General features: G+C 46.7%; 1 protein-coding gene across 2 annotated transcripts in view; it reads right to left on the bottom strand.

Moving 5' to 3' along the window:
• Positions 1-19,634, bottom strand: part of CMTM7 (CKLF like MARVEL transmembrane domain containing 7) — a 63,648-nt gene extending 44,014 nt beyond the window's left edge. Inside the window, exon 1 of one of the 2 annotated variants that reach the window (XM_003309684.7) lies at positions 19,245-19,634. In XM_003309684.7, the coding sequence (XP_003309732.1) occupies positions 19,245-19,403 (159 nt within the window). In that variant the 5' untranslated portion in view covers positions 19,404-19,634. The remainder of the gene's footprint in view (positions 1-19,244) is intronic. The other variant, XM_003309683.5, reaches the window with a different exon arrangement.
• Between the last annotated feature and the right edge of the window lie 3,318 nt (positions 19,635-22,952).

The raw sequence follows: 22,952 nt of genomic DNA, 5'->3' as shown, positions 1-22,952 counted from the left end.
TAAGACAAAAATCCTGAACGATAAGAGAGATTTGTGTTACCACATAATTATTATTTTTCTTTGTTTCTTAGGGAGTGCCTAAAACAATGGTGCCTTCGAGGTGATGAAATACCATCCTTGTTTAGGGTCTTGATTTTCAGCGACAGGGAAGCCGGCTCTGCCTCATTCACAGCTGTATCCCCTGCGGCTGACACAGAGCTGGGACACAGCAGCCATTCAATAAACATCTGATGAAGTGACTTAAGGTAGCGCCTCTGCCAGGCAAAGGGCCACACCAAATGGCTAACACTCGAGTGAGGAAAGGTATCACAAACTGAGCTTGCCACTTCTGGCATTTGATTCTTTTAGCCTTTAATCCAATATAGTAATCCCACTATTCAGTGTTTCCTGGTGTTGCTTTAAATTAGAAACCCTGCCCTGAGAGCTTGATGAGCTGACAGACACTTCTGTCATCCCTCTGCTTGTCTCTGTTTGCTTCTGTTGTTTTGATTGTGAGTCTGCCGAAACCTGTCAACTCAACTAAAGAAAAAAGAAAGGTGCTGTCACAACAGGCTAACAGCTACTACGAAAACTGCATCTCTATCGCAAACTGTGGGGGGTGGGAGTGGGCTGCTCCAGGACAGGCATCCTAGCCTCTCTTTGCTAGGCATCCTAGCCTCTCTGTGACTTTTCCCAGCTTCTTGGCCTGCAGGCTTGAAGATATGTGCCCCAGGCCCCATGGCCTGTTCTGGGCCTGGCAGAAGGGCTCTTTCCACTGCTGGGCCCACACCCCAGCCCCCTCCCTCAGCAGGTGTCTGACACAGCATTATTTCCTCTTCTGGAGAAGACCCAAGTCTCTCAAGCACTTCATCCATGCTGACTCTTTGGAAAGGAGTGCTATTACCAAAGGCTTTGTCAAAGAAAATATGCATGTGTTCATTTGAAAAAAGATTATGAGTATTTCCTGTGTTCCAGGCACCACCTTACCAACTGGACACTCCGTGGTGACCTGAACAGAAAGGTGGCTGCCCCTCTGCAGCTCAGGTCTTGGTAGAGAAGATCTACCATAAACAGGTAATTAAGTGAACAAAGGGATTCTGGCTGGCAAAGTGCTGTAATGAAATCAGAACCGGGAAACAGGCTAGAGTGATGGTAGCAGGGTGGTGCAGGGGACTACTTTAGCTGAGGGGCTGAGGAAGGCCCTCCTAAGGCAGGAGAGGGGGCAGTCCAGAGGGGAAGCAGAGCACCCTAGACCTGGGTTTGTTTTTGTTTCCTCACTATAAAATACGCAAAATAAGAGTACCTAAATGATAGGGCTATTGTGAGGATTAAATGAGGTGATTCACATCAAATTCATACAATAAGACTTGCTAGTTAGCCACTATCCCAAGGAGGTGACATCTGAGCTAAGGCTTTTTAAAAGAACAGGACACCAAGCTCAACTTGAACTATTAACTATTAACTTCAGATAAGACATTTGCAAAAGGGACTTTTGTGAAAACAAAAGCATTCAAATTGAGACAAGTTATGCCAAACATGATTTCTTTTCTTTCTTTGTCTTCTGCCTCCAGTGTAGCTACAAAATGCTGAGAATCAGAGGGTCCCACCAAACTGACTTTAATATCCAATGAAGGGACAGCTGTGTCCTGGACTCTCCACAAATGTTGACGTCATGAAGAACAAGAAAGACTGAAAACCTGTTCCAGATTGAAGGAAATTAGAGATGTGACAACTGAATACACCTTATGATCTGGGATGGGATCCTAGACCCAAGGACATTAGTGGGTCAATGGCAAAATCTGAGTAAGGCTTGTAGATAAGTCAATAGCATTTGTGTCATTAATTTCCTGATTTAAGTAACTGTACTGCAATTATGTAAGAAAGGGTCTTTCTTCTTACAAAATGCATGCTGAAGCACTCATGGACAAAAGAGCATGATGTCTGCAACTCACTCTCAAATGGTTCCAAGAAAAAAATAATAGCATGCATACAAATGGAAAACGATCAAACAAATGTAAAATGGTAACAAACAGAGAACCTGGGGCAAGGGGATATGGGGAGTTCTTTGTCCTGTTCTTCAAAAGTTTTTGTAAACCTGGGATTATTTATAAATAAAAAGTTACGGCCCGGGCACAGTGGCTCATGCCTGTAATCCCAGCACTTTGGGAGGCCCAGGCGGGCGTATCATGAGGGAAAGAGATGGAGACCATCCTGGCCAACATGGAGAAACCCTGCCTCTATTAAAAATACAAAAAATTAGCTGGGCATGGTGGCGCGTGCCTGTAGTCCCAGCTACTCAGGAGGTGAGGCAAGAGAATCGCTTGAACCCGGGAGGTGGAAGTTACAGTGAGCCAAGATTGCACCACTGCACTCCAGCCTGGCGACAGAGCGAGACTTTGTCTCAAAAAAAAAAAAAAAAAAAAAAGTTACAAAAATATATAATTAAGAGACTTAAATCATCTGATACTTCTACAAACACTAAAAAGATAGCAACCAATTCACAAGTACTAGATTAAGCAATGCTAATTTGACCACTTTAATACATATGTTTTTGGGCTGCAGAAGCTCATCTTTAAAGATTCTACTAGGATGCAGTAAGATTTATTTGGCATTCTGATGGTTTGGGGGAATCTGGGAATACTTTATTCATCATCTGTGGAAGGCTAGAAGCAATGCTTCTTTGGAACGTCCTTTCCATCTTTTGCCCCCACCCTGCCATCTGAGAACCACTCTCTGATGTTTTCTTCTGTCTTTATTGTTCCGTTTTTCTCAGCAGAAATTCAAGGACTGCTTCTCTCATTAAATAAGCTATCAAGGAAAAAACATGTACTCGAAGTGGATGAGATGTCATTGCCATTCTGAGAGGCAGACAGCGTGGCCATCACCTCTCCGAAAGTTAATTCCTAGAAATGAGCAAAGCACCTCTAAAAGGAGAAAATATTAAATGTCTACAGTCTCCAATGTTGACGATTTTTAGAATCTGATTGTAATGGAAAATATTTAATTGGTTGTATTCATTTCTTGTGGCTACTGTAGCAAGCTCACAGATTTGGTGGCTTAGAACAACAGAAATCTGTTCTCTCACAGTTCTCAAGGTCAGAAGTCTGAAATCGCTATCATTGGGCTGAAGTCAACGCATCAGCAGGACAGTGCTCCCTCCGGAGACTCTGGGAGAGACTTCCTTGACGCATCGCCACTCTCTGCCTGGCCTTCACGTCACCATCACCTTCTCTGTGTGTCTCTTACAAGGGCACTTGTCATTGGATTTAGGGTCCACCCATATAATCCAGGGTGATCCCCTTATTTCAAGATCCTTAACTTACTTACATGTGAGAAGACGGTTTTTCCAAGTAAGGGAACATTCTCAGGTTCTGAGGAAGTAAGATACATATTTTGAGGGGCCATCACTCAACACACTACATCTAGAAAATAATCTTTTATCCTTAAACTACAGTAAGGCAACTATAAGTTACAGTAGTGATCACATCCATAAATTCAGGATATATGTCATCACAAACCTCGTAGACTTCCCGTCAGCACGCAGACCCCCATCAGGCCCAGGGGATGCATGTTATGCTACAGAGTTCTTTCCTCTGCTCAACATGGTAGCCAGAAAACAAGACGCACTGCTTGATAATGGGGACACTGAGGAACCCTTGAAAAACCAATGTCACATTATCAACACAAGGGTCTGTGTTGCCTCTTTCACCTTTCCCAGGTGAAAACAGTATGTGTCACGAAGGCCCCCACTCCAGAAATCAAATATCTGATCTGCAGGAAACTTTTTCTGTGGTTGTGGCCTTACAGCTTTCCAAGGAGTTACAAAAGATGTGGTTGAGTTATTTGTGTTACTGTGATATTTCTTGTAACTCTCCTGTAAAAGGCTGCAGAAATAATTTTGCTTCCCATTAACTTTTATTTTCTGTTCAGTAAACATTTTTTTCCCTTCCCTTGTTTCAAATGAGAGTTGAAAAATATAACACAACTCTTTCAGTGGACAGGAAAAAGTAACATCAAAAATCTTATGAGATCTGTAAGGCAGCTGCCTGGCATGGCAGATCCAGGGGCATGCCTGGGCAAGAAAACAAATAAGCCAGGTTTGCAAGCGGAAGGAAGGTGCGGTCAGATTTGTATGTCCCCAAAGTACATCAGCTTAAAGCCTTGGCAAACACCAGATAGATGGGAGGCAATTCTACAATTCAAATGGCTCCTACGGAATACCAGCAGGGACTCCCTTGGTGCCCTGTTCAGATTCCCAGGTTCCCTTTCACCAGGTCTGTGCATCCATCCCCCAGCTACTGCGGATGCTGCTGCTAACTCATTATGCTTGCAGCCTTCTGCTAGTGATTTCCCTTGGACAACTAGAGCTGTCTGATTCAGAGATCCCTGGGAGTTTATGTACCCTCCTTTCTGGTCTGTGGCAATGAAAGGTGTACAAAAGCCCAGCTCCCTTGCCTCAAAATAGGGCAATCTTTGTGGTGCAATGCAGTTCACTCTCCAGTGTTCCCCATAGAATCAGGCTGAGGCTGGGCTTCTGAAACTCGTCTTTGTCCTGCTCTTTCTACCCTTGCTTACTTTCCTCGCTCAATAAACCAGTTGCACAAGAATCCCCATATCTACTAGTTCTGCTTTTAGGGAAGCTGACTTGAACACTCCCTGTAACGAACCTTGGGAAACACTAAGAAAAATGCTACTTAAGCAGGTCTTCTTGTTCCCTACTTAGACTCCGCTGGTTCCTAATATGCTAAAGAAATTTGAGTGGGATATGAGAGCAGTGGAACTCTGAACACTGTCTCAACACTAAGTAGAGTCCTTCTCCATGACAGCAGACATGGAAGACCCCTAAAGCCCGCTGGGAGAAGATCACAAGTTGATGTTTGAGAAGCTGAGTTTCAGAACACATGAAAAAATGTTGAAAAGCATGCAACATTGGGTGCAGGTCCTCTACTTCCAGGAGTTGCTCCTTCTCATATTCTTGTACATACACAAGACTATGATATGTAGAAGAGTAACCATTACAGCACGGCTAGATAACAAAAGGGAGAAATACCCTAAACGGCTGTCAGTAGGGGACTAGTTAAATAAATATAGTAAATCCATTCTCTGGAACACAATGCAGCTATAAAAAAGGAGGAGAATGAGGACACCTTCTGAATGGATATGGAATTACCTCCAAGTCAGAAAGTTAGGTAATAAAAGTATAGAGCAGTGGGCGTAGGTATGCTCTTATCTGGCACAGGAGGAGAGGCACACACAGAAGTGTGAAATAACTCCCAAAGGTTACACAAGAAACTGGTATCACCAGTAGCCTCCTGTATATTTCCAGAGAGGAAAACTGACAATTGGGGGACTTTTGGTACATTCTGAATCTTGATCGTGTAAACGTTATCTATTCAAAAAAGTAAATACAACTTAACAATGTACAACCATAGTTACTGTTTGCATCAGGATTTTGCTTTGGACTTGCTCCAAGAAAACACCACGGAGAAGAGGCTGACAGCTTGGAGATGGAGTCAGTTTGTATAACTTACAAGATATTTATTTGTTTATTTAATTATTCAAGAAACGGGTTCTTGCTCTGTCACCCAGGCTGAAGTGCAGTGGCATAGATCATAGGTCACTGCAGTCTTGAGCTCCTGGGCTCAAGCAATCTTCATGCCTCAGCCTCTTGAGTAGATAGGCCCACAGGTGCGCGCCACCACACTTGGCTCAGACAAGATATTTAAACTCCCTGCCTCAGTTTCCTCATCTGTAAAGTAGGAATACTAACATCTCATAGGGATATGGTAATGATGAATGAGCTCCTGCATGTAAAACAGGCCACAGGATGCCAAGAGCAATAACTTAACACATGGATTTACTCCACAGGAATCTAATGACATGTGACCACAGCCCAGTGATAAACATGGCCACTGCGCCTGCTGCCCCCTGCACTGCTATTGCTCCATCTTCCCTTGCTAAGGAGCAGCCATCAGAGATCCAGCTTTGATGCAGGATAAAAAGGCTTTTGTGAGTGCATTAGTTATCTACTGCTGCACAACCAATTACCACAAACTTGGCACCTTAACACAGCATTCATTTATCATCTCACAGTTTCCAAGGAGCAGGAGTCTGCGGAGAAGTCCACTGTTCAGAGTCTCACAAGACTGCAACAAGAGGTTGGCCAGGCTTGGGGTCCTCTTCCGAGCTCACATGGCTGTTAGTGGCTTTCAGTTTCTTGTAACCATAGGTCTGAAGGCCCGTTTTCTTGCTGGCTGTCAGCTGAGGGCTGCTCTGGCTTCTAGGCATGACCCTTGGATGCTTGTGACATGGCCCCTCACAGGCCCTCTCTCAACAAGGCAGTTTACTTCTTCAGAGCCAGCAGGAGACTCTCTCCCTTTGGGAAGGACCCAGTACTTCTTTCAAGGCTTTTACCTGATGAGGGCAGGCACACCTGGAGAAAATCTTTTAACTCAGAATCAACTCCTTTGGGACTCTAACTGCTTCTGCAACATCCCTTCACCTTGGCATATGACATCCTGCCACCTGTGCCATATTCCATTGGTTAGAAGCAAGTCAGAGATTCCACTCACACTCAAGAGGATGGAATTACACAGGATGTGACTGACTGGGAGTCACCCTCAGGTGTGCGTACCATGGTGGGCTAGTGTGGGAGACTGCTTTCCATACATGGAGAGACAGCACACCACGGTGGAAAAAGAAGACTTGCTGGACCTGGGTTCAAATGCTGGCTCCACAACTTAACAGATGTATTCAACTTTGGACAGCTATGTATTTAACTTTTAACCTCTCAGCTTCTGTTCAACCAAAAGGAGGAAAAAACTGAATACTCCACAGAGTCATTAGAAGAGTTAAACAGGCTGGGCGCGGTGGCTCACACCTGTAATCCCAGCACTTTGGGAGGCCAAGGAGGGGGGATTACTTGAGGTCAGGAGTTCGAGCCCAGCCTGGCCAACATGGTGAAACCCCGTTATCTACAAAATTACAAAAATTAGCAGGGCATGGTGGCATGCACCTGTAATCCCAGCTACTCAGGAGGCTGAAGCAAGATAATTGCTTGAACCTGGGAGGTGGAGGTTGCAGTGGGCCGAGATTGAGCCACTGCACTCCAGTCTAGGCAACAGAGTGAGACTCTGTCTCCAAAAAGAAAGAAAGAAAGAAAGAAAAGGTTAAACAAAGGGAAATTGCATGTAAAATCAGCAGACATAATAGAGCAGGAATTGAAACTTTAGATCCTCTCTCTCTTCCCAGTCCTTCCTGGAGGAACTTAGAAATAAAAATGAAGATAATAATAATGTTGGGTAATGTGAAAATGCTTCCTAAAATATGGCGTATACTTAGTCCGCTCAATACCCCAGTGAGGAGTTTTCCCCACTCCAGCTGAATTCATCTCTGGCAAAGGATGAAGTCATCACTAGCACCTGCTGTTATGTCTCATGGCACCTCCTTCTAGATCTGCCACAGCCTGCCCATCAAGGGAGAGCCAGATGAACAAATTATATAGTACGACCAAATAATGGACTGAATGCAGTGATCACAACACCATTTTCAGTGTTTAATGACACAGGAAAATATACACAACATAATTATCATGAAAAAAAGACCCCAAATCGTCCTTTTAAGAGCTCAAGTGGTGGACTTGGACCACCTGGCCCCAAATCCACCTTCAGTATTTATGACTCTGTGCCTCAGTTTCCTCGGTGAGTTGGGGATAATGATACGACCCACCTCATAATATTGTTGTGAGGATTAAACAAGGTAACGCATATAAAAAACACCTAGCCCGGCCGGCACCATGGCTCATGCCTGCAATCCCAGCACTTTGGGAGGCCGAGGTGAGCTGATTGCTTGAGCCTAGGAGTTCAAGAGTAGCCTTAGCAACACGGCAAAACCGTGTCTCTACAAAAAATTAGACAGGCGTGGTGGCCTGCACCTGTAGCCCCAATTGTTAATACTTGGGAGGCTGAGCCAGGAAGATCGCTTGAGCCCAGGAAGTCAAGACTGCAGTGAGCAGAGATAGCACCACTGCACTCCAGCCTGGGTGGCAAAGTGAGACCCTGTCTCAAAAACAAACAACAAGAAAACAAAAAGCAAAACAAAACAAAACAAAAACCACCTAGCCTAGTGGCTGTCACCTAAGGAGGTCAAAGTGCTATTATTTAGTTAAGTACCACTCTCATAACTTAAGAGGAAACGTTTAAAGTGTAGATTTTTTCATAAACAATGTTGAGAGCTGACGCTGGCTTCTCAGGGAATAAGGAAATCTGAAGAGGAAAAAGAGACAAAGTATTCAGAAGTCACGATACAGTAATTCTCTCTGCTTTCCAGAAGGCTCCACTTCACTCTGTACCCAAAAGCATTTAATTAACTTCTCCTTTTCCCCTTCCCATTTATTTCAGAAGGATCTTCATTTTTCTCTTTAAAAAAATGAGTGGCCGGCCGTAGTGGCTCACGCCTGTAATCCCAACACTTTGGGAGGCCAAGGTGGGCGGAACACAAGGTCAGGAGTTCGATACCAGCCTGTCCACATGGTGAAACCTGTCTCTAGTAAAAATACAAAAGTTAGCCGGGCGCAGTAGCGGGAGCCTGTAATCCCAGCTACTTGGGAGGCTGAGGCAGGAGAATTAATTGCTTGAACCCAGGAGGCGAAGGTTACAGTGAGCCGAGATCATGCCACTGCACTCCAGCCTGGGCGACAAAGTGAGACTCTGTCTCGAAAAATAAAATAAAATAAACAAAATAGAATAAAATAAAACAAATGAGCATGACACAGCTTTTTTCTGAAGCTTCAGGGCAACCCTTTGGGAGTAGTAAGTGGAAACTGCGGGTTACCGCCTCTCTGGTTATCAATCGGTCTTTCTAACTATCTAAAGTAAACTGGCCAGGCACAGTGGCTGGTGCCTGTAATCCCAGCACTTTGGGAGGCCAAGGCGGGTGGATCACTTGAGGTCAGGAGTTCGAGATCACCTTGGCCAACATGGAGAAACCCCATCTCTACTAAAAATACAAAAATTAGCTGGGCGTGGTGGCGCGCGCCTGTAGCCCCAGCCACCTGGGAGGCTGAGGTAGGAGAATCATTTTAACCCGGGAGGAGGAGGCTGCAGTGAGCCAAGATTGCACCACTGCACTCCAGTCTGGGCCACAGACTGAAGACTTTTTAGACTCCGTCTCAAAAAAACCAAAACCAAACAAACAAATAAACAAACAAAACCTCTGATTAAAGTAAACTAAAGAGAGCGGGCTCAGCAGAGGGAGGAGAGTGACTGCCCCAGGAAAAGGAAGAGCCGCGTCACTGCCCTTGCTGATTTAAACACAAGCCAGGTGAGGCGCGTTTTCTGCAGGAGGCTGAGAAGGGCTCCGCTCGCGATTTCCGCCCAGGAGCGCGGGGTGGCTGGAGCAGTGACCGCGTCCCAGCCCCCTTTCCGCTCCGCAGCCCCCGGGCTGCTGCCGGCGCTGGGCTGGAAGCCAGGCCCCTGCCGATCCCAGGAGTCGCCGCGGACGCCGCGAGCCCTGCCAGGGAATGAGCAGCGAGCCCAGGAAACCACTGAGCCAAAGTAGTAACAAAGAAGGCCAGCGTGTGCGGGCGGCGGCCGAGCCAGGCTTCCAGGGCAGCACGCTGGGCCGGGCGCGAGGCAGATGGCAGAGGGGAGGAAACAGATGGCTGTCCAGTGGCGCTGCACAGGAAGCGCCAGGGCTGGCAGGAAGACAGAAGGGCGGCCTTCGCTGCAACGGGAATTTAAATAAATACACCGGCCCACACAGGGAATCCCCTAGGATTCCAGGGTCCTGGCGTGCTTGCGGGGCCGGGGTCTCTAGGGCCCCTGCAGTGCCAGAAAACCTATGGGGCTCACACCGACCCCGAACCCCTCCTCTACCCACTTAACGCCCTGGCTGCCTGCAGCCTGGAGGACTTTGGGCTGGTATTTCCATCCCTATCGCCTCACTCCGGCCAGTGATTCCCAGTCGGGCTGTAAGTGGTTATTTGAGGTGTCCTGAATGGGAATTCTTGCCGGTGATTACAAAAGCCTTAAGCTCTGCAGCCTGAATAGGTAAGGCCTTCCCCAAGAGTGGAACTTCCATTCTTCAAATATATGCAGATACTGTGGCCATTACTTAAATACAAGAGCATTTAAAAGCATTTTTGAATTTTCTAGTCTGTCTGTCACTGTTCCTTTTCTAAATCATCAGACACCAAAAATACGATTACAGCTTAAATACTATTACTATCACACTTGGCTCCTTGAAACTCTTGGATGATAAAGGGGCACTCATTAATTTCTAGATGTTAAAAAGTCTAGAGAATTGTTTTATGCCAGCCACCTGAGAAGGGCAAGAGGCACTTCATTTCTCTCTCTGCAAAAGGTCAGTGCCAATTATCCTGAAGAAGTATTTACAGATTTGTACACCAGGATTCTCTACATGGAGGTTCATCACAGCCTCCTTTGTATGCAGGTAGAACTGGAAGCTCCCAGAGCCACAGTGTACCATGGTACACACAACCACGGTACCTCCATGACTGGCTATGACAGCACTGTTAGAAACCAAACTGCAGACGAACAAAATGCACCACATACTAAACAAACAGCAAGAAAAGCATTTACAGCCAGGCATGGTGGGTCACACCTGTAATCCCAGCACTTTGGGAGGCCGAGGCAGGTGGATCACGAAGTCAGGAGTTAAGACCATCCTGGCTAACACGGTGAAACCCCGTCTCTACTAAAAATACAATAATTAGCTGGGCATGGTGGCACGTATCTGTAGTCCCAGCTACTCGGGAGGCTGAGGCAGGAGAATCGCTTGAACCCGGGAGTTGGAGGTTGCAGTGAGCCCGCGCCACTGCACTCCAGCCTGGGCAACAGAGTGAGACTCCACCTCAAAAAAAAAAAAAAAAAAAAAAAAGAAGAAGAAGAAAAAAAAAGAAAAGCATTTACAAAATATGTATAGAATCATCCTAGTTTTGTTTAAAGAAAAACACCACCAGCTGGGCAAGGTGGCTCACGCCTGTAATTCTAGCACTTTGGGAGGCCAAGGCGGGTGGATCACCTGAGGTCAGGGGTTTGAGACCAGCCTGGCCAACATGGAGAAACCCCATCTCTACTAAAAATACAAAAATTAGCCGGGTGTGGTGGCACAAGGCTGTAATCCCAGCTACTTGGGAGGCTAAGGCAGGAAAATCGCTTGGTCCTGGGAGGCAGAGGTTGCAGTGAGCTGAAACCGCACCACTGCACTTCAACCTGGGCAACTGAGACTCTGTCTCAATTAAAAAAGAAAAACAAACCACCACCAAAATTATGTGTATCTACTATAAAATACTTTAGTTTTACTTTTTAATCTTGGGGAAGAGGGAGTGGGTGAGTCTATTTTCTTCTTGTGCTCCCCAAAGTTTCCACAATGAACAAGTATTACTTTTGTTAGGAATAAAGCCAATAACTTATTTTATTATATTTTATTTTTGCATTTGTTTGGTCACTGACAGTAGTTTCTTGTCAGGAATGGGCTGAGGTCAAAGAATCTTGGCAGTGAGGTTCTTTGCTGCTTTTTACTCTCCAACTTCCAGGAAGTAGGACATGGGTGTGCAGACTGCACTTGGGAACCAAACTAGACCCCCTCCTCGCCCTCCGCCATACACGTCTAAAGCAGAACATAAAGGGATGGGCCCTTCTGGATGATGCTGGGCTATTCTGTGCTAACAGGTCTATTCACAGCTAGACCAGAGGCTGACATCCCCCACAGCTGAATTCCACTTGGCACCTAACCTGTGAATTCTCAAAGTGAAGCCTGGAATTGCCCAGGCCTCTTAGAGGGTCTCTAGGACCCACTCTCCTGCCAAGAAACCTCAGTGTACTCCCCACCAGCACCCAGTCTGGGAAGGCTCCTTCAATCTTATTTCAGACAAAACATCCTTTTAGGATATAAAGTATTTTGCACTGTCAAAATTGCACTGTCAAAATTCCAGTTTGCATTACTATTCTGAAATGAATAAGATATATATGTAATATAACCCTAATCCCTGTGACAACCAAAAAAAAAAAAAAAGGTTCCATAAAATTCCAAAATAACCCCTAGGGGGCGGTACAGCCCCTAGTTAAGAGTCACCTCATGAATGGTGAGTTGATATGATGCTTTGCTGATTTTTCTTAGACTAAGGACTATATATATATTCACCAAGATTTGGCAGACCCTGGAGTCTGGTCCCTGCATACCTCCAGTCTCATCCCCAATACTCCCACCCTGTTCTCTCCCCTCCAGCCCTAGAGATACTCCTCCCTCCACTAACAGCCAGGGTCCGTGCTCTTTCTTTTCTTTTTTGGGGGAATGGGAGGACAGGGTCTTGTTCTGTCACCTAGGCTGTATGGAGTGCCGTGGCGATCACCACTCACTGCAGCCTAGACCTCCAAGAGATCCTCCCATCTCAACCTCCCGAGTAGCTAGGACTACAGGCATGTGCTACCACACTCATCTAATTTTTGTATTTTTTCATAGAGACCGGGTTTCACCATGTTGCCCAGGATGGTCTCAAACTCCTGGACTCAAGCCATCCGCCCGCCTCAGCCTCCCAAACTGCTGAGATTACAGGCATGAGCCACTGTGCCAGCCAATGCTCTTTCTTCTGCTTGTGATGCAATTTCCTCATGCTCACATCAGATGTCCCTTCCTCAGAAACGCCCTTCCTAATCCCCAAAAGGTCACACCCCCTAGTATATGCTCTATACCACTGAGTACTTCTCCTTCATAATTTCAAACCTGTTTGTAATTACATATTCATAACCATTTTGATTAATGTTTATTTTCTCTATTTGAGTATAAAGAGGCAGGGGCTCATCTGTCTTCTTTCCACGGTTCCCTAGCACACAGTCGTGATCACCTACTAGTTAGCTGATCACAGTAGGTGATCAACAAATATTTGCCAAATAAATAAATGAACCTCCCAGAAGACATTTAGATTTCCATCATTGCCGCTTGTGAAATACATTCTGATTCTCTGTCCATGTTATGGTTATGTAAATGTCACAGTCTGTTTTTCTGCACAGGCAGAAAGAGTCTATCTTGTTAATAGCTGTATTTCACATAGCATAAGATTAACAGCATAGCAGATGCTCAGTGGATAAGATGGCACCCATTTCTAAATGTCTGGGGTGGGAAGATTAAGATAATTACCCCAATTCTGGCTCATTTCTTGCTACATCTTTTTCCTTCCCAACCCTAACATACCACTTATCTCTAACTTAAACATATATTGAATAAAGGCACCAAAGGGGTAAATGAGCCACTCCCAACCTGAAAACTTACACTCATCTGTCAAGATACAATTTAAATATCACCTTTGCCCTCTGATCCTCTTCCATAAGGTGGGCAACTATCAGAACTTTTATCTTCCTGAGCAGCCAATTTTGGTACTTGTTCATCCCCTCAGCTTGTCAGAGGCATCCTAACCAGAGTGACTCCATCTTGAATAAAGGCCGAGAGAAAGCCAAATCTGCTGGATTACATTCCCAGGGGGTTGGGCACTCTTGGTCACAAGATGTTTATGGTTGAGGGAATGAGTTAATAATTTTTTTTTTTTTTTTTTTTGAGACAGAGTCTCACTTTGTTGCCAGGCTGGAGTGCAATGCTGCGATCTCGGCTCACCGCAACCTCTGCCTCCTGGGTTCGAGAGATTCCCCTGCCTCAGCCTCCCGAGTAGCTGGGACTACAGGCGTGTGCCACCACGCCTGGCTAATATTTTGTATTTTTAGTAGAGACGGGGTTTCACCATGTTAGCCAGGATGGTCTCAATCTCCTGACCTCGTGATCCACCCACCTCAGCCTCCCAAAGTGCTGGGATTACAGGCGTGAGCCACCACACCCGGCCCAAGTTAATAATATTAACTAACTAAATAAAGACCCAGAACTTACGGAAATGTCCCAGTTCTTCAAGAAGAAAAAGTATTCTTAGTTTAAGAATAGGTTCTGCTTTTAAAATAATGGTACACTCATAAGTTCTTGCTAAAATCAATAATCACATAGGAAAGTAACAATATTAATAGCTTGTCACAAGCTGATCGCAAGCTTTTGTAATAAAGTACACTATTTTTAATAACCTATATAAGCAAGCATTGTATTTGCAATGGGTGCGTTCCTCCTCTTGCTTTCTGAAGAGTCTCTACTCTGTAATTGAGTGGCGTCTAGTAAACTACTTTGACTTCACTATACTCTACAACTTGCCCTGAAGTTTTTTCTGCACGAGATCCAAGAACTGTCTCTTGGGGTCTGGGACAAGACCCCTCTTCCCATGACAAGCTGAACCACAGATTACTTGAGGGCAAGAACTTTGTCACAGTCATCTGATTCTGCACAAATGGAGATGAATGTGGCAGTTATAAATGTCTGCTGAATGAACAAAGAGATAGGACGTGTTGGTAGGGCCACAAGCCCCATCCTGGGGTCTCCTTAATCCCACAGCAAGGGTATCTAGACCCCTTCAGACCCCAGGGCATCCCTTTCAGCTCAGACCCTTCAGGCACTCAGGGGATGCCCTTCAGCCCAGCTTTTGTGACTCCTGCAGGGGACACTCCTTCTTCTAGGAGTGGATGTGGTGGGAACACCACAGGGATTTCCTGAAGTGTAGCTGTGGCCTCCCCACACCCAGTGGCTGCATGCAGAGCTCCTTGCCCCCTCACATTCATCCACAGGTCTATTTACATAATTACATACCATCCAGCTACTTATTTAAAGTATAAATCTCAGTGGTTTTTAATATATTCACAGAGTTGTGCAACATCACCATCACCAATTTTGTTGTTGTTGTTGTTTTTGTGACAGAGTCTCGCTGTGTCACCCAGGTTAGAGTACAGTCACGCAATCTCAGCTCACTGCAACCTCTGCCTCCTGGATTCAAGGAATTCTGCTGCCTCAGCTTCCCCAGTAGCTGGGATTACAGGCACCTGCCACCACATCCAGCTAATTTTTGTATTTTTTAGTAGAGACAGGGCTTCACCATATTGGCCAGGCTGGTCTCGAACTCCTGACCTCAGGTGATCCACCCACCTCGGCCTCCTAAAGTGCTGGGATTACAGGCATGACCCACCGCACCCGGCACCATCACCGATTTTTTGAACATTTTCATCACCCCCTTAAGAAACCCCATACCCATTATAGCAGTCACGTCCCATTTCCTTTCAACCCCTGCTCCCTGACCTAGGCAACCACTAATCTATTTTTATGTCTACGCATTTGCCTATTCTGGACATTTCATATAAATGGAATCATATAACGTGGTCTTTTGTGGTTGGCTTTTTTTCACAGCTTAGTGTTTTCATGGTTATCTATATGGTTACACGCATCAGTACTTCATTCTCCCTTTTTATGACTGAATAATATTCAATTGTATGAATGTACCACTTAGTTTTAGTTGCTGTTTATACATTCATCATTTGATGGGCAACTGTGTTGTTTTCATTTTCTGGTTATTATGAATAATGCTGTTATGAACACATATGAATGTGTAAGTCTTCATGTGGACATCTGTTTTCATTTTCTTGGGTAGAGCTGGGAGTAGAATTGCTGGGTCACATGGTAATTTTTGAGAAACTGCACAGTTTCCCAAAGTGGCTGTACCATTTTGCATTCTCATCAGCACTGTATCAGAGTTCCAATTTCTTCACATCCTCCACATCTTCATCACTTGTTGTTTTCTATTGATGTCATCTCCGTGGGTGTGAAGTGTTATCTCACTGTGGCTTTTATATCCCTAGAACTATTAACAAGCAACAACTCTGCCAGAGTTATGAGTTTTGGAGATCAGGCCATTAGGCCTGGATCGGTTCCACCACTACTGCTAAGAGCTGTGTGACTTTAGTGTCTCTTTAACTCTTTAGCCCGTTTCCTTATCTATCAAACATGTTACTTCACTGGATTCTTAGAAACATTTAATGAGATTATACACACATGGTATATAGTGTGTAATTACTAGAACATTATCAAGAACAATAATAGGGCTAAAAAAAAATAGCTATTAAAAAAAAGAGTCTCATGCAGGCACAGTGGCTCACCTGTAATCCCAGCACTTGGGGAGGCCGAGGTGGACAGATCCCTTGAATCCCTAAGCTCAAGACCAGTCTGGGCAACATAGCAAAACCCCATCTGTATCAAAAAATACAAAATTTAGCTGGGCATCGTGGTGGGTGCCTATAGTCCCAGCTACTCGGGAGGCTGAGGTGGGACAATCGCCGAGCCCAGGAGGTTAAGGCTGCAGTAAGCCATGATAACACCACTGTCCTCCAGCCTGGGTGACAGAGCAAGACACTCTCTGTCTCGCTCAAAAAAAAAAAAAAAAAAAAAAAAAAGTCATTTAGCCAGGCGCGGCAGCTCACACCTGTAATACCAGCGCTTTGGGAGGCAGAGGCGGGGGCGGATCACGAGGTCAAGAGATCGAGACCATCCTGGCCAACATGGTGAAACCCCATCTCTACTAAAAATACAACAATTAGCTGGGTGTGGTGGCCCGTGCCTGTAGTCCCAGCTACTTGTGAGGCTGAGACAGGAGATTTGATTGAACTCGGGAGGCAGAGGTTGCAGTGAGCTGAGATCGTGCCACTGCACTCCAGCCTGGTGACACAGCAAGACTCCCTCTCAAGAAAGAAAGAAAAAAAAGAGTGCTTTAAAGTCAAAAGTCAAAACCTGTGACTGTGTCTCTACTCCAAAAAGGAAGACCAAAAAAACTGAATTATCATGGCCAGAGGATTATAAAAATTACACATGTATAAATGACATGTCAAGTACACACATTCACTCAGAAACTCATTTTCTAGTAATGGGGGACCCAGAAGAGGCCAAGACAAGGGAAGTCATTCTCCAGTGGAACAGCCTTTGCAATGATTTCTTAAGACAATGTGTTGGCAGATCTATTGATCAGATCATGATGAAAACATTTCATGAGAAGCTGAGGACAAAAGGGTCAACCTGTTCAGTATGAAACTGAGAAATTGATGGTCAAAATGAGAGACCCATAGAAAGAAAGCCCAATGGGTGGCATTAATTTAGCTGCTTCTGCCCTTCCCCAATGTTAAAACTTGGCTAAACAAGCATTTTCCAGCAAAGAAGACAAATGAACCTCAAATGCCCAAGCAGAGTCTTAGAAAAGAGGAGAAGTGGGAAAATAGGGAGGAGTTAGATAAGAGGCCCAAGTAGATAGCCCTAACTAGGACTAATATAGCCATCCTGCAAGGGCAACTTTGCTCCCAGAGGGTCTGATCAAACAAGCCTGCAGCAGTGATGGGGAATCCTCCAGGGCAGGTGTAAGACTCCTCAGCATGGTTTTAAGAGGAGCACATAGAGAATAAGCAACCAGATAAAGAAATTATTCAAGTCTTTGTTCTCTTTTTTGGAACAACAGGCCCCACTCTTGCCACTTGCAAATTGGCCCAAGGACCACAGGCCAGAGGCTAGCTGAGGAGCTTAAGATGAGATGGAGATTTCTCATCTCCCAGTATCTTTATTCATCAAAATCATGGACCACATGAAGGCTTCTCATCTCCATTACCTTTTCTTTGTACCTTTTTTTTTTTTTTTTTTTTTTGAGACAGGCCTCCCTCTGTCACGCAGACTAGTGCAGTGGCACAGTTCACTGACCTTCTCAGCTCAATCAATCCTCTCACCTCAGCCTCCCAAGTAACTGGGACTAGAGGCCCATGCCAACCACACAAGGTTTTAAAATTTTTTTTTGTAGAGATGGGGTCTCGCTATGTTGCCGAGGTTTCATCTCCATTATGTTTGTGTACCAAACTCATAGACCAACAAGGAGACTTTTCATCCCATAATATCTTTGTCCAGCAAACTCAGGGGCCAAGATGGAGGCTTCTGATCCCATTCTCTGTCTACCAAACTCATCCCTTCCAATGCTCAGGTAGGATATGTCTCACCCCAGCCCATCTTTTAAGGATGGTGAGATGGGCTGGTCTCTTCTATTTGGCTGATCAAATCTCTTAGCCTGGGCCAAAAAATGCCCTGCTCAAACCCAACAATGCTCAGCACCAGATTTTTCTGTACGTTGCTGAAATGCCTCTTCCTAATTTTTGGTCTATCTAGACACCGTTCTTAGGGAGGCAGGAACTCAGCGCCCCTTCTCTTTAGGTCTGGCCCAAGCAAGACATGAGGGCCACCTCATGCACACTCAGTGTCTGGAATGGCAGTGCTATAGATGCACAGACGTCCTGTGCCCAACCCCCTGGGGCCAGTCCACCTTAGCAGGCCCCAGCTTCTGGGTGTGTGACCTTGTCCAGCCCCACACTCCTTTCCCCACACCTCTTTTTGAAACTTACCGCTCCCTTCCCCACCATTCTTGGTGCAAACATTACAATGGTGGAGACTCACAAACAGCCCAACCCAGTTTCAAAACACATCATACAAACGGAAAAGTTGTTTCAGATTACAAACTTTTAAAGAAGAAAAAAACGGGAGGGGAGAAAAGAAAAGAGTGGGGAACAAGAGAATCGGCCAGGCAACGTCTGCCCTGGTAGAAGGCCCTTGTGCTGAGTTGGTCACAATCCAAGCCCAGACACTCATCCTGCCTGGCTCCACGGGTGACTCCCATTCAACAGTCTGGCTCCCCTACATGAGTACCAGCCCCTGACAACAGGCCTTTCCCAACTGACCACCTGCCCTCCAGAGCCCCCTGAGACCCGGGCCCTCCCTCGGAACTTGAGGGCGCAGGGGACCAGGACGGCCGTCTCAGCGGTCCCAGTTCTTTTTCCCCACTATGGAACGCAAGACCCTCTGACCTCCTCCTTCGAGCGAAACTGCACACAGAGCAGGGAAGCCCTGCCGCGCTGGGTTCGGAGGAAAGGGGAGGCCGTGGACGGGGAAGAGGTCGGGTTTCGCTGCCTCAGCGCCGCCGCCTGGGCGACTCTTCCACCCCCGGCTCGGGTTCGAAGCGGCGCGGCCCAGAGAAGAGGAAGAAAGACGAAAAGGAACTTTGCCCGTGGTTTCAGTCAGTAGGCGGGTCAGGCTTCGCAGGGGGGTGGCCGGAGAAACTTGCGACCCTGGCGACCTGGGTCCGCGGGAGCAAGGGCCGGGGCAGCTCTGGGGACTGAGCTCCAGCGCGGGGGCTGCGGCGGCAACTTTCCCGGAGGAAGCCTGCTGCGAACTTTAGCGACGCGATCCCCCGCCCGCTGCGCGATGCTCCCTGGGCTCCGGCCGGGTCCAGACGCCCGGCGCGTCCGCTCCCGGACCCCTGCTTTCCCGGGACGCCCTGTAGAACCTCGGCCTCGCGCCCCGCGCTCACTTACCATTTGCGCCACTTTCAGCAGGGCCGCGTGGGTGCGGGGGTAGCTGAGGTCCAGCAGCCCCTCCAAGGGGCTCGCGCTGGGCTGGGCCGCGCCGGCCCCGGGTCCGAGCGCGCTGCCGCTGCTGCACGTGGTGCGGACGAGCCCGGCTCCGTGCGACATTGCGCGGCCCCAGCTCGCTGGCCGCCTCCCCGGGCAGCTGCCCAGGGGCCAGATACGGAGGGCGGGCCGGGGGCGGGCGGGGGCGGGCGGGGGCGGGCGCTGGCGAGGGCGGGGCGCCCGGGTCCCTGCCCCGCTGCTGGAGACGCGGAGCCGCCTCTGGCGGGATCCCTCCGGGGACTGGCCGGCCGGCGCCTTCCAGAAAGGTAGCGGCAGTCCCGGCCCTCGTAGATGCGCGGAAGTTAGACTGGAGCGAGAGGAAACCGGATGCCTTGGGTCGTGGCCTCTCCGAGGTGGGCAAGGCCCGGACCACAGCTGGTACTGAGCCTCCTGGGATTTTGTGTGGGTGCGGCTGCGGATGTGTGCTGAGAGCACTTTACTGAAGTTTAACTTACATAAAGTGTGATGCCCAGACCTTACGTGTTCAGCTCCACTAATTTTTATGTATGTGTACACCTGTGTAACCGTCGCCCAGATCAACAAATAGAACGTGCCCATCACCCCAGAAAGTTCCGTGGTGGGCCTTCCTGACCTACCTTCCTTCCCTGTCCCCATCCTTATCCAGCCTCAGGCAACCACTACAGTGTATTCTGCTTTCTGTCACTGTAGGTTCATTTTGCCTGTTCTTGGACTTCATAAACTTGAAGTAATACAGAATATTCTCCTTCAACATAACAAATTAGAAGATCCATCCTGTTGGGAATATAAGTAGTTCATATCAGTTCCTTCCTTTTTATTGCTGAGTAGTACTCCACTGTGCAAAGATACCGTATTTTTTAAACGTTTACCCAGTTGATGGACACCAAGCTTGCTTCCTTCCTACCTGCTTGCCTGCCTCCTTCCCTCCCTCCGGCCTTTCCCCCCTCCCTCGTCTCTTTTCTGGCTATAGTGACTATTAGGGTACACGTTTTTTTGGTGGATACAAACTCACATTTCTCTGGGACAAATATCTGCAAGTGAACGCACTGGTTACAAGGGGAGCATATGTTTGCTTCTGTTAGAAGCTGTCAGCCTGGGGAACATGGCCAGACCTCATTTCTACAAAAAACAAAAAATAAAAATAAATTAGCTGGGCCGGGCGCGGTGGCTCACGCCTGTAATTCCAGCACTTTGGAAAGCCGAGGCGGGCGGATCACGAGGTCAGGAGATCAAGACCATTCTGGCTAACACGGTGAAACCCCGTCTCTACTAAAAATACAAAAAATTAGCTGGGCGTGGTGGCGGGCGCCTGCAGTCACAGCTACTCGGGATGCTGAGAATGGCGTGAACCCGGGAGGCGGAGCTTGCAGTGAGCAGAGCTTGCGCCACTGAATTCGAGCCTGGGCGACAGAGCGAGACTCTGTCTCAAAATAAAAATAAAAATAAAAATAAATAAATAAATAAATTAGCTGGGTGCTGTGGCACATGCCTGTTCAGGAGGCTGAGGCTGGAGGAGCCTTGGAGCCCAGGAGGTTGAGGCTGCAGTGAGTCATGACAGTGGCATTGCACTCCAGCCTGGGCCACAGAGCAAGACCTTGTCTCAATTAAAAAAAAAAAAAAAAAGAAAAGAAAAAGAAAAAGCTGTCAAACAGCTATCCAAGTGACATACTATTCTGTATCCCTTTTGGGTTGTTTTAAAAATGAAGCGGCCAGGCGTGGTGGCTCACGCCTATAATCCCAGCACTTTGGGAAGTCAAGGCATGAAGATCCCTGGAGGCCAGGAGTCCGAGATTGCAGTGAGCTATGATCTTGCCACCGCACTCTTGTCTGGGTGACAGAGTGAGACACTGTCTCTTAAAAAAAAAAAAAAGAAAAAGGAAAAGAAGAAAACATAAAAATGAAGACAGGCCCAAACGGGACTACCAAAATGAGGTATGTTATCATGTTCCTTTTGAGCAGTGTCCCTGTGGCCATACTTACATTTATTCACTTGGAGATAACATCAAAAAATCTGGCTGGGCACGGTGGCTCATGTCTGTAATCCCAAAATCAAGCTCACAAGCCCAAGTTTGACACCAGCAAGGGCAACATGGCGAAACCCCATCTCTACAAAAAAACACAAAAATTAACTGGGCATGGTGGCACGTGCCTGTAGTCCCAGCTACTCAGGAGGCTGAGGTGGGAGGATTGCTTGAGCCCGGGAGGTTGAAGCTGCAGTGAGTCATGATTACAACACTGTACTCCAGCCTGGGTGACAGAGCAAGACCCTGCCTCAAGAACAAAACAAAACAAAGCGAAACATAAAACTACCTTTGTGAGTTTATTCCCTGCCAGTGCTGTCTTGTCATCAGAAGAGTTTTCGATGTGGCAAAGTCCTAATAATTCTTGTTGGTGGATGATACCCATGCAATCTCTGTTTTGGCAAGTCTTTTAGTTGATTCTGATGCACACTCAAATTTGAGGACCACTGTCATTGCCAGAGTCCACTGCAGTTGAAACATTTGGGGATTTATTACACTATTTATTCCACCTTTATGTACATTTGACAATTTTCATGATCAAGAAAAATTGCCTTCCACGTGTGTCTTCTCTGTAGACAACAGTCACAGCTGCCTGTTACCTCCATTTGTTTCTCTGTAATTCAGGAATAATTGCATCTAGGGGCTGCTGTGACAATGTGATAGATATGCAGGCGTGCTGTGACATTTCTGGCTCTATACCCACAGGCATGAAGTTAGTACTATGTATCATTTTTTTATGTAGATGTACATTTCACTTCTGTACTTGTCTAAGGCTTCAGGACCCACAGTGGAGATGACAGGGCATCTTTGTTGAGATGAGGGTTTCAGGGAAGCAGAAAAACCAACTGCTGGATCATTTCTCCTTTGAGGGGCCTTTGTCCAATTCAGCAGTCTTCTAACAGTGATTTTCAGTGTATAGCCCCCCAACCAGCAGTACCTGCGAACTTGTGAGAAATGCAGATTCTAGGGGCCCACTCTGACCTGCTGAATCAGAAACTCTAGGGGTAGGGCTCAGCAGTGTGTGTCTTAACAAGTCTTCCCAACCCCACCCTCACTCCCCACCCCCTTCACCATCACTCTGTGATTCTGATGCATACTCAAGTTTGAGAACAACTATCACTTCCTGAGTCTGCTCAGAAACATTGCTGGGCTTTTCTGCCTGGTGTTGACTAATGCACCACCCACCTCTAATCAGAAATAATCACTGTGCTGGGCACTCTGTGTTAATCACTTTATTATGATCACTTAAGAGCTTGAGCAAGATGCTTGCCAGTGCAAGGGCCATTGCTGGCCTGACTTAACAAGAAGAGGCTTCAGAGGCTTGCCAAGTGCACTGAGATGTCTACACTAGTGTGTTGTCTGCTAGGTGTGAATAGCTGCCCCTTGGGAAAGCAAGGTCTTAGGCAAAGGGCTTCATAGCCCACTTTAAAGATGTCACACTCTAAGAGGGAACCAACCAGGTGGGTGACCTCTGAATACCTGGTGAGAAATCAAGATGTCCAAGTTCTCCTTTTCTCTACACCAAGGGATTGCAGGTGGCTTATTGACAGTTTAAAGCTTCAATTCGAGTGGTACTCTGACTATAACTCTTCTTCACCAGTGTGTTTATGAT

Source organism: Pan troglodytes, chromosome 2, assembly GCF_028858775.2.
Source record: "Pan troglodytes isolate AG18354 chromosome 2, NHGRI_mPanTro3-v2.0_pri, whole genome shotgun sequence".
Taxonomy (NCBI): Eukaryota; Metazoa; Chordata; class Mammalia; order Primates; family Hominidae; genus Pan; species Pan troglodytes.
This window is presented reverse-complemented; position numbering and strand designations above follow the sequence as displayed.